This window comes from Acipenser ruthenus, chromosome 4 (genome assembly GCF_902713425.1).
Source record: "Acipenser ruthenus chromosome 4, fAciRut3.2 maternal haplotype, whole genome shotgun sequence".
Classification (NCBI taxonomy): domain Eukaryota; kingdom Metazoa; phylum Chordata; class Actinopteri; order Acipenseriformes; family Acipenseridae; genus Acipenser; species Acipenser ruthenus.
The window spans coordinates 3,611,700-3,624,078 of record NC_081192.1 but is presented as its reverse complement, the minus strand read 5'-3'; the positions used below and the strand labels follow the sequence as shown (position 1 = coordinate 3,624,078).

The 12,379-nt window shown below is 44.2% G+C and overlaps 1 protein-coding gene across 20 annotated transcripts in view; it reads left to right on the top strand.

Annotated features, from left to right (window-relative positions):
- Positions 1-12,379, top strand: part of plecb (plectin b) — a 242,075-nt gene that overhangs the window by 187,007 nt on the left and 42,689 nt on the right. For 13 of the 20 annotated variants that reach the window (XM_059021394.1, XM_059021363.1, XM_059021370.1 and 10 more), the window contains 4 exons: positions 6,874-6,963; positions 8,797-8,832; positions 10,418-10,495; positions 10,683-10,775. In XM_059021394.1, the coding sequence (XP_058877377.1) occupies positions 6,874-6,963; positions 8,797-8,832; positions 10,418-10,495; positions 10,683-10,775 (297 nt within the window). The remainder of the gene's footprint in view (positions 1-6,873; positions 6,964-8,796; positions 8,833-10,417; positions 10,496-10,682; positions 10,776-12,379) is intronic. The other 7 variants (XM_059021366.1, XM_059021364.1, XM_059021362.1 and 4 more) reach the window with 1 other exon arrangement.

The following is a 12,379-nucleotide window of genomic DNA, read 5'->3' as shown; positions in this document are numbered from 1 at the left end:
GAGCACACGCATCATCTGTACACTCTTTACTGTGTGTCATAATCCCAGTGAGCACACGCATCATCTGTACACTCTTTACTGCGTGTCATAATCCCAGTGAGCACACGCATCATCTGTACACTCTTTACTGTGTGTCCTACTGTTAAATGGCCTACAAGAATTTCAAAGAGAGGAATAGTTTGTTATCCTGAAAAAAAAAGAATACCACCAAATAAAAAGGATATTAGCAGCACAATAAACTGGTTGTTTACCACCAGCACCCCAGCTCTTTGCCATTTTCTTTTCTATTTGCATTTTTTTTGTGTAAGCATCTGGATTCCCTTTAGCTCCCTTAAGTGCCAGACTCCATTCCGGGCGCTCCTCCAGCAGCCAGCGGACAGTAGCACGTCTGTTCCAGACACCATCCTGCTGCACGGGGAGGTAAAGGGGGGCTCCCCTCCTCTCCCTACAGCTCAGCACAGACAGAGGGGCTCCCCTCCACTTCCCTCCCTACAGCTCAGCACAGACAGAGGGGCTCCTCTCGCCTCCCCTCCCCTCCCCCCATACAGCTCAGCACAGACAGAGGGACTCCCCTCCCCTCCCCTCCCCTCCCCTCCCCTCCCCTCCCTACAGCTCAGCACAGACAGAGGGGCTCCTCTCACCTCCCCTCCCCTCCCCCCCTACAGCTCAGCACAGACAGAGGGACTCCCCTCCTCTCCCCTCCCTACAGCTCAGCACAGAGGGCTCCCCTCCCCTCCCCTCCCTACAGCTCAGCACAGACAGAGGGGCTCCTCTCACCTCCCCTCCCCTCCCCCCTACAGCTCAGCACAGACAGAGGGACTCCCCTCCCCTCCCCTCCCCTCCCTACAGCTCAGCACAGACAGAGGGGCTCCTCTCACCTCCCCTCCCCTCCTTACAGCTCAGCACAGACAGAGGGACTCCCCTCCCCTCCCCTCCCTACAGCTCAGCACAGACAGAGGGGCTCCTCTCACCTTCCCTCCCCTCCTCCCTACAGCTCAGCACAGACAGAGGGCTCCCCTCCCCTCCCTACAGCTCAGCACAGACAGAGGGGCTCCTGTCACCTCCCTCCCCTCCCCTCCCTACAGCTCAGCACAGACAAAGGGGCTCCTCTCACCTCCCCTCCCCTCCTCCCTACAGCTCAGCACAGACAGAGGGCTCCCCTCCCCTCCCTACAGCTCAGCACAGACAAAGGGGCTCCTCTCACCTCCCCTCCCCTCCCCTCCCTACAGCTCAGCACAGACAGAGGGCTCCTTTCCCTTCCCTACAGCTCAGCACAGACAGAGGGCTCCTTTCCCCTCCCTACAGCTCAGCACAGACAGAGGGCTCCTTTCCCCTCCCCTCCCCTCCCCTCCCTACAGCTCAGCACAGACAGAGGGGCTCCCCTCCCCTCCCTACAGCTCAGCACAGACAAAGGGGCTCCTCTCACCTCCCCTCCCCTCCCCTCCCTACAGCTCAGCACAGACAGAGGGACTCCCCTCCCTCCCCTCCCTACAGCTCAGCACAGACAAAGGGGCTCCTCTCACCTCCCCTCCCCTCCCCTCCCTACAGCTCAGCACAGACAGAGGGCTCCTCTCCCCTCCCTACAGCTCAGCACAGAGAGAGGGCTCCTCTCCCCTCCCTACAGCTCAGCACAGAGAGAGGGCTCCTCTCCCCTCCCTACAGCTCAGCACAGACAGAGGGCTCCTCTCCCCTCCCTACAGCTCAGCACAGAGAGAGGGCTCCTCTCCCCTCCCTACAGCTCTGCACAGACAGAGGGGCCCCTCTCCCCTCCCCTCAGCTCAGCACAGACAGAGCGGCTCCCCTCTCCTCCCCTCCCTGCTGCTCAGCACAAGCAGCTGCAGCTCATTTTAGTACTATAGATTCAGTGTCTGGTTGTCAGTGCCTCTGTTGAGTCTGATAGAATTCATTTCATTACCACTTTAAAAAAATTAAAAAGCTGTCAGTGTATCTAATATCTGAGTTCTGCTTGTGTAGAATTGAAAGGCCATTTTCTAGTCGACTTCCCAGAGCGTAAACCAACAAAAAAAAACACAATGCCTTGCTCAAAGGCTTTCTGCAGGTTTTACCACCACTCAGTTGGGTGTTTACCCCAGTTTTATGCAGTCATTTTAGAAATCATTTTACCTCAGAATACAATGGGACAAGCAGGTTTTTTTTTTTTTTTTTTTTAAGAATTGATTAGTGCTATTTAGTGAGTCTACAGAAAGCACAATCTACACTTTTTTGAAAACTTGACTATGTCAGGAATAGATTAGTCACAGTCTAACTATTCTTAATATTTGCATTATTCATGCAGTGTGCAGGGTGTGGCCGTGTGCAGTTGTAAAGGAATATTGGGTAACTCCTGACCAAGCCACAGGAATTCAGGCCCTGTGCGTATACAGGGAAGTAAGCAGGGGGACTGTCTTCTACAAAAGCTCTGCAGCGTGATATGTTACTTATCTTGTAAATCACTACAGAGAAAGAGGCTCCCTGTTTAATTTTTTTATCTTGATCTTGTAATACAGTTATCACTTTGTGACGTTAATGATGTTCCCCAACTATCAATATGGCTAGCTGTTATTTCTGTTTAGATTTTCCTCTAGATAGGATGATATTGTATTAACCATCTCCAATTGAATGTCTACATGCCTGTAAAAGGAGTGTCAGTGTGTAGGAGATGGGCCTTTTATGCAGTCCTTGGAGTGCTGTCAGTTTATTAAACATGCAGAGAAGGGAATGACCAGATAAAGAGTACACGGTGAGATGAGACGACGGTACAAGCAGGTGAAACTAGGCTCTGAAAGGCTCTAAAACTATCAAGGGTTGTTCAGGGCTCGTTTGCACATAATGCTTGACAACACATACACATTCATAAACTGCACACTGAAGTACATCTACAGCTACGGCCAATAGTGTTGTATCATCTAGAATTGTAGGATTGTGACATTAATAGAAAAACAAAAAACAAAAAAAAAACTATATGAACATAATTTAGATATTTTATTTAACATCATGTAATCAAGTAAACAACAAAATTATATCGTAAGAGTCTACTGAAAGCTACAATAGAACAGTGCGCCCCCTTTATACTGCGGAACAGGTTATAAGGCAGTACGGTCGTGGCCCCCATTTGCCCCATAATGCCATTACACTAGCACTAGTATTCTCGTTATAAGGCGGAACACAAGTAGCACGGTCTCTTAACTATGGCTTCCGACTTCAGCGTTATAAAAGGAGAGTACTGTAGTACAGTATTTCATGTTAGATTTCAACATTGTCACATTTTAAAAAGTTAGTTTTTTGTTAAGTATATGGAAAACTACAAAGTGGTATGCAATTCAATATGTTTACGTAACATTATTCAGCAGGTTTCCTTCAATTATATGAAGCACGATGAGTTAATTCTGTAGAGGGTGATGCACAATGTTTGGCCATAGGTGTAGGAACTGTGCACACAAGCAGCTCATATTAGGGCTATTTAAGCGAGATCTTTCAGGGTCTGTCTTCTCTGTCTGTGGGAGCTGGAGTGTGTTAAATACGGCTTAGCGTCTTCCATTTAAACAGCTCTCATATAAACAGTGAACACTGCTGACATCTTGTTAAGGGTCTGTGGTTCAGAGGCTTGCAGTAAAGAAATCCCTCTCCTCTGGATCCACTCAACGGGTTCCGAGGCATCTGGCAGCCAAGCACTCTGATTTCTTTGGTACCTGGTCTGTGGATTAGCACAGAAACAACAGGGCCCCGATGGTGGGGCTGTGAGTCAGGCATCCTGTGCAAACCATTTCAGCAAACCACTGATTGCTAGATCATCACAAACGACCTTAGAAACGATTTGGAAACTTCCAAACAAAATTATAAAAATAGCCTTGCTTGGGTCTCTTAACTTCCTTTCTTTCTTTGTTTAAGCTTCCTTTTTTTAAATCTAGGGCGGCCCAAGGTTTCTTGTCTTTTTCCCCCTCGAGTAAGAGTTTGGGTGCAATTATGCATGCACAAACACACACGCACACTCGCCTCTTTCAACCCTTGAATTAATATAGGTAGGCAAACTAACACGTAGAGTACAATATAGAAAAATAAATAAATAATGTTCATATAGAACAGCAGTGACCCCTGCTGGCTAAAATTGATTTTATATGTGCACATATCTCTGTTGCTTCAGGTTCTCTAATATTCCTGTACATTCCTGAATGTGTGTTTATTAATGTGTGTTCATAACGTCATATCACCATTCACAGAGCTTCCATTGAATACAACTGAAAGAAAATGTGCACAGCTGCATTGTTGGCTGATTCATTTAGACTCAATAAAACCTTCTAAATGGGACAAGCCACTGCTTGTTTAAGCTGTAGATGCAACTGATTCCCTGCAGAGGTAGCTGCGGTGCAGTGAGAGGTACCCCGGGTGGCGTTCTGAAACACCTGAAACTTCACTTCCTCTAGTAACATTCCTGCAAAATTGTTACAATAAAAACCTGTGAACCCTCAGGCATCAACATCCAATCCAATAAAAGTACATGAAAGGTCCAGAGCAGCGGGTTTCTCAAGTTTAGACTGGACTGGAGTATAAAAGACACTTGCTTTCTGCTGATTTTAAAACTTTTTTTCTTTTCTCTCCTCTGTCTTAAACCCTTCATCCTTTCCCTCATTTTCTTTTTCTTGTTTCATTTTTCCATTCTTTTCTCCTTTTTCATTTACACTTTTGGCTTTATTTTTTCCCTCTTTTCCTCTCTCTCTCTCTCTCTCTCTCTCTCTCTCTCTCTCTCTCTCTCCTTCCTTTCCCTCCTCTGCACCCTCCAGCACTGGAGAGCTGAGGTATGTGCTGTCAATAAATATGCCTGGGATGAACAGTTGAAAAGAGTGCTGTATGCTCCACATTCTTCACTGCATGTAGACCAGTTGCCTTTCTACTCATTTAACTGTTAACAATGCTGAATGAAAGAGCTGTGCCGACCCCTGTCCCATCACAGAGCTGCTCAGAGCCCACTTCTTTTCTTGGGGCTGCAGATTCCCATCCAGCCCCTGACCTGTCTGCAACCAGACAGTCCTACGGGTGGTGGTTTGAACTGGAGCACATAGGAGCAGAGCCTAGGCATTAACTAATTAATCAGTTTCTGCTGTTTGGCATGTGTTGTGTTCTGCAAGACCCTCACCTTGCCTGCAGCACTCTATTAATATAGTTCAGGCTTAATGTAGGACTCCCACTGAATAGCAGTTTGATTAGGATGATTACACTTTTGTACACAAAAAATGCTGGAATGGCTCAAAAGGCCATGCTACAGGACTACAATTATTCCATTAAGCAGTTGTGGGTTACAATATTAGTATGTGAGACCCTACAGTATACAGCGAAAGAAAATGGATCAAAAGAAAAGTAACTTCTTTCATTCAGTATGTGCAAACAGACATGTATAGTTTGTAGTTATTATTTTGCAAGGTTTTTTTTTTTTTTGTAGCTAACTTAAGCCAGCTTTCAATATGTTATGGGTTTGCTTGTTTTTTTATTCACTAACCATTTTTAAGTCTGAGATTGTTAAGGTGACATTAAATTCAGAACTCAGACGCAATGGGATTCTTCATGCTCAGAGGCACAAGGGATAACAAGTTATGCAGAACTAGCCATGGTTTTGAGAAGCCAAATTGTGTTCTACACTTGTGCTACACATATATTTCTGTCAAGAAGTTTAATACTTAGATTTTATACAAACTTTGATTGTTTGATCATGTGTAGAATCTCACATTTCAGTTCACTTTGCACATGTGTTTGCGTTTTGGAACTGCGAATGTGCCATGCATGCTTTGGTAACAAAATAAATCTATTGTGCTAGAATGTGAACGTGGTATCTTTTATGGCGAGAGTTTGGTTCAGTACATAGATATTTGTAGCTCTGTAATCTTAAGGGCATATACTTAATGACAGAAAGTTTGTTAGTTTGTAAAGAATTTGCAATTTTCTGGGATTGATTCAAACTGGAATTGCACTTTGCTGAAATAAAAAAAAAAAAGGCTGCCCGTGTAAAAAAAAAAAAACACCTATGGAAGACAGCTTGAGAAACGTACACAGTCCATGAGCACAGCTGCCTGGCATTCCACGTGCAGGAAGAGTCATGCACTAGTTCACACTATTTGTATAATTTCTGTAACAGCAAAGGTAGTTTTCCTCCAGGGAGATTTGGGGAATTTGGTGGGCTTTTTTTCTGAAATTTTCATTTGAGGTTGCATGACCCCTTTCCATGAGATTGCAACAGCTGTCACTCGCAGAACATATTGACTGCCGGGAGCACCTAGTAATCCATTGCAATGCCTTCAGTAGTGCATTCTTTACTGAAGTGCTATCCTCTTCAGGTAAGTATCAATCTGTCTGCAGGATACAGAAAAACAAATCTGCTGCTTTCGGATTCAAGTCCTGGTTGTAGCATAAACTCAGAACCAGCCGATTAGAGAGTTTGAATTTACTTATGACATCTGTTTACCAGATTTCATGTGGATCCAAACTTGCTCGGTTATAATCGAAGTCTGTCAAAGTTACAGTCTATCGAAGTTACATCCCTGGTACCTCAGCCCTTACATTTCCTCTACCACAAAAGAAATGGATAGCACTCTATAAATATTGTTCACTTTTAAGAACTATTTATTCAGCCCAAACATTAATTATTAAAAGTTATATTTTTGCAAGATTTGCAAGATCTTAAAAAAACAAAAAACAAACATTGTACGTGATACTGCATTGTGGAAAAAGGTAGTAACAATTAAAGATTCCCGGTTATGGCTAATGATTTCTGTCTGTGCAATTTATTTGTCAAAGTTCACACAGTAAGTCTTTAGGTATGGTTCTAGGATTTCTCATTGCATTGTTCTGATGAGTTTCACTTCCCATGTCCTGTCCCTCTCCTAGGCCCAGCGCCACATCAGTGACCTGTATGAAGACCTCAGAGATGGACATAACCTGATCTCGCTGCTGGAGGTCCTCTCGGGGGAGACCCTGGTGAGTCCTGGTGGGGTTTTAAAAGCTTTCGGCTTCTGCACCTCTTCCTCCAGTCACCTCCAACCACCCCTACCCTGACTCCTATCCCACACTGTTCTAAATGGCTCCCAACTGTGTTCCAGACTGCTATTTCTCAACACTTAACTTCCAGTTTCCAGCAGAGATACAATTAGTGTGCAAGTTAGATTTTCGAGGCTGTACAGGAGGTATCAGCTACTTTTATTTAAGACTGCACCAGGTTCTATTTAGCAGTAATATTATCTCTGTAAAGCAGCTGCATACCTTAAGCACATTCAGTCTCTTCTGCTAGGCTCTTACTTATACAGGCTGTTGCACAGGGCATACTGTGCACAGTGCCTTGTGACATGAAAGGTGCTCTATTTATTGTACTGGATTTGGTTAAGCATTCTGCACATAGCCCAAGTTTCTTAATCTCAGCTGTGTAAATTAAATTTCACACTGCGGTCTCCAGACTTTCAGGGTATCTGTGCTGGTTCTTTCAGTTTGCAACCCACCCCTCCCCTCCTCACCCTTTCCCCCTCCTCCTCGGAAACAGATCCCACACTAAAGTTCTTCTGTATTTCCTTACGCGCTTCACAAACGTTTGGAATTTATTCAGCATTTCCAATGGTAGCAGATAGCCACCAAGGATGCGGTCTTCTTCCAGTAGAAACTATGACGTTCAGTAATTTGAGTCCCTGCTCATTAATTTGAGATAGAAATTGAGTTTAAAAAACCCCCAGTAAATAATGAATATAAATAGTTACCAAAGTACTACATGTTCTGCGTGAAATTATATATATATATATATATATAGAGAGAGAGAGAGAGAGAGAGAGAGGAGAGAGAGAGAGAGAGAGAGAGAGAGAGAGAGAGAGAGAGAGAGAGAGAGGAGAGAGAGAGAGAGAGAGAGAGAGAGAGAGAGAGAGAGAGAGAGAGAGAGAGAGAGAGAGAGAGAGAGAGATTTTTAAAGGGTTTATCAAAGCAGGGGAACAACACAGAGTGCTTCTTTGAGAGTCGGAGCACAGCCAGGTAGCCCTTGCACAGAGTGTGCTTCTTTGAGAGTCGGAGCACAGCCAGGTAGCCCTTGCACAGAGTGTGCTTCTTTGGGAGTCGGAGCACAGCCAGGTAGCCCTTGCACAGAGTGTGCTTCTTTGAGAGTCGGAGCACAGCCAGGTAGCCCTTGCACAGAGTGTGCTTCTTTGAGAGTCGGAGCACAGCCAGGTAGCCCTTGCACAGAGTGTGCTTCTTTGAGAGTCGGAGCACAGCCAGGTAGCCCTTGCACAGAGTGTGCTTCTTTGAGAGTCGGAGCACAGCCAGGTAGCCCTTGCACAGAGTGTGCTTCTTTGAGAGTCGGAGCACAGCCAGGTAGACCTTGCATAGTGCCTTCTCATTCATGCTGGGCTGGCCTGTGAGGGTGGCCCACTGATTGTGCGTTGTTAAGTCCCATTGCAGGCACAGTGACTGTGGGGGCTGTTAAGTCCCTCCTGCATCCTGGGTGGTGTTTCAGATAGACAGTGGAGTTCCATAATGAGGAAGGGGTTCAAATGGGGAAAATCTATTAAGTTTAGCTATACGGTTTAAAGACGCTTTAGGATTTTACTCTTCCGTATTATTTTCCCTTGTCTCTGCTCTGGTGTGGTTACTCGTAATTGTTTTCCAAAGACTGCTTTGATTCCTTAACCACATTAACCTTACTTTGCTTCTTTTTGTGAACTGTGTGCCCTGTTTGACTCCTGGTTTTCCTTTTATACCTCCTGTTTGCTGACCTCTGCCCTGACCTTTGCCCTATCGCCTTTGCCTCCTTTCTTGCACTGCTCTTGCTGGGGGTAGCCGAGGGAGCGAGACGTTATGAGGAACTTACGGTTGGTGAGTGGGTCTGCACTTAGGCACGTCCTTGCTATGGCATGGTTCACTCTCACTGGCTGGGCTGCATATGATGTCACCTCCTTATTATGATGTCACAATTAAGTGTTTACACAGGAGTCTTCACCTATTTATGTATAATATAACATTTTATACAATTTAAATATTTGAAACATTCCCAAATCAAATTAAATACATATTAAACAATTTAACTAAATATATGGAAATGCAATGATGTGACATGATCAAATGGACATTTAAGAGTATTAAGGTAACGCAGTACTTGCAAAAGCATGTACGTGTAACAGTAAATAATCTAATTTGGTAAATATTTCGGTTCAGAAACATTTGAAATTTGGTCCCATAAAAGAAGATATTTTCTCCCATAGAGAGCCTTGCTTGTGACACAATGCAAACCCAGCCAGTATGAGCTTCACTAATCCTTCAGCTGACACTTGATTGGCTGGGCCGTAGACTCGTTGCATGTTCATGTAGGTTGAGACCATGGGGGAGTGGGGGAGTGGGGGTGGGGGTGGGGGGGCAGTGTAAGGTGAGACTTTTGTCACTGTAGAATACGTAGAGATTTGAAGACCACCTGGACTTTGTATGTTTTGGATCTGATTGATGGTGCAGTGCCACCAGAGGGAGTTCCTAGCAACGCCAACCCCATGCTGGTCAGCCCGGCAGAACCATTAGACAGTGAAACTTAGATCTTCAAACGCTGTTAAAGGAGGTATACCCTTACCTTGCCACCAGGCTATGCTGTAGAATTCCAACTAGTAATTTCACCAAATGGTTGCCAGCAGTCCTCCAGAAATCCTAGCCATCATATACAGACCAGAATGGTTCTAAGTTCACTTGGCCTGATCTGCTGGTCATGTGTTTCCCCGTGAAAATGTTCTGCTTTAAAAAATAATTTACGAAACAGCAGCACAAATTTGCCAGCTGACTGTATTAAAACATTGTTGCTGTGGCTTGAGCAGTTTTTTTTTTGTTTTGTTTATGTGCTCATGGCTGATCCCAGCATGAACACTAAGAATTTCCCAGACGCTGGATTAATCTGTTGTAGATTAATTAAATAGGTTAGTTTAAGTTTGTGGCCATGTTTTTTTTTTTTTTTAAACCTAGTAATATTAGGACATACAATGCTGTAAGACATACAGTTCATTCCACTTACAAGAACTGTACAGAAAATTAGGATCTTTGAGACATGTTGAATCGAGAAGAGAGACCCTTCTGTGTTGGGTTCATCCCTACCAGTGTTCAGGCTAGATGTTTCTATCAGATAGCTCTGTGTTGGATATGTCAGCTGAGCGGCACATAAGATTCACCATGCCTTGGCAGTACCATTTAGCTGTTTATTGCAGGAACTGCACACTTGGAGAATATTTTATTTGCTATAAATACAACCAAATTTGAAGTCACCCTCATGGTTTATCTGAGAGAAGGTACGGATTCACCCCGGTTCATCTCTCCAACACCCCACCCTTTTCCTTGTGCCCAGTTGTGCCCACGGACAAGGGCTGCTGGTGAGGAGAGGGCAGCACCCCCACCCCTGTCTAACTCCCTGCTTTCTGTCTCTCCACAGCCCCGGGAGAAAGGGCGAATGCGTTTCCACAAGCTTCAGAATGTACAGATTGCACTGGACTTCCTCAAACACCGCCAGGTAAGACTGACATTGGAGATTTCAGGGACACCCGACTATCAGAACAGAATGAGTGTCAGTGGAGGAGCCTGGTTGATTAACTGCTCACTGTCACAGGACCCCAGGGAAAATGATTCTGCAGGCTTTTCTGCATAGTAACTTTGAATTCAAAGCATGAACAATCTCTGCTTGTTATTTTGTTTTTTAGGTTAAACTCGTGAATATCCGAAACGATGACATTGCAGACGGAAACCCCAAGCTGACCCTGGGGCTGATATGGACCATCATCCTCCACTTCCAGGTCAGCATGCTACCTGCTGGAAAAATAACTTCCTGTACAATTAATAGATCAGACACCGCCATGAAAACTGCTTCCTGTACAATGAATAGATCAGACACCGCCATGAAAACTACTTCCTGTACATTGAATAGATTTGACACCGCCATGCTTGACAGTCCAATAGCATAGAGAATGACATGTACTGCACAACTTCCCGCTCCCTATCACCCAACTGTTTGTACCCCATTATAAACGGGGGCTTCATACCTATCCTCTTACGTAGCCCTTCAAGAACCCTTCCAAAGCATTTTCAAATCAGAACCCACTAGTTAATACTAGTTATGACTTTGTGAATTGGACTTGTCCATTAGAACTTTGGTTAAGGCCATTAGAACTATACTAGGGATACGAGGTTCTGTTTACTGCTAGATAAAATCTGTAGTCCTATAGAGTCTAGAAAGGTCCAATGCAATAGAAAGGGTTATCATTTCACAGTTTATTTTAGATAAACCAATGTTGAGGTTCACAGTAAACCTTTCAGATGCTATGCAAAAGTCATTGGTAGCATCTCCTCTGGGTAAACGACAGCGCTTCACCACAGCTATCACACAAACTATAATGTAATGTAATGCAATGTATGTATTCAGATGAAGTTGGTTATGAGTTTAGGGTTGACTAACCAAAGTTTCCATATATACGGATGTGCAATTTGATAATTAGTCATTTTTCTATTCAAGAGGTCTGAATCACTTGCTATTATAGGCCCGTCTGGATATCTAATCTGTGATCAGACCATCTGATGCAGTGAGTCACACTTTCCTTAGATGAGGGTTTAATGAAATAGAGAGAAGGGTGGAGGCACCATGACTCACTGGCACAGCCAACGCCCAGTACTTTGGTACAAAGCTCTTCGCCATTCTTATTCCCTTATGGTATTATTATGTTATACAGCACTGGCACAAATTATTGCAACAACTAATGCTTTACAGCAAGACTAGGGATGTTGATTGTATTGCCCATTTTCCCTCACTCAGACCCCTTGATTACTAAGTACCCTGGTATCTCTGAATAGATAATCATCTCATATGTTAAATATTTTAATGAGAAAGGCATCTCACAAGTACCGAAATGTTCTCCTTTTTCTAGGAAAGCAGTACAACTAGGGATGGGGAGTTTGTTGCCGGATAACTTCACGTGACTACTTGCCCACTAAATATCTTGATATCCCTGAATAGGGGATTTTAATGAACAGTCTCTCTCACAAGTGCAGTGGTACCCCAAATATGATCCAGTTACTACCAATGCAGAATGACTGGGAGTGGCATTCTCTCTTCATTTTACCCTCAGAAATAGGTTTCTGACTAAGGTCTGCAAAGGACCGCTCAGGAAGATCATTTTTGGGGTAAAATAGAGAACAAATGCTCCACCGATCATTCAGCATTGCCGTAAATGAATCATGCCGTAATTGATGCTGGTACTGTATGTTATTATAATTATACATTTATATTGAGCCAAAACTCAGTCCACTGGTGACTCAAATCACAAGGATGACGCTTACGAACTGTAGAACCTGGTCAAGTCTTTAGTGCTGTTTGCAAATGTATACATAGTTACGCATTCTAGTT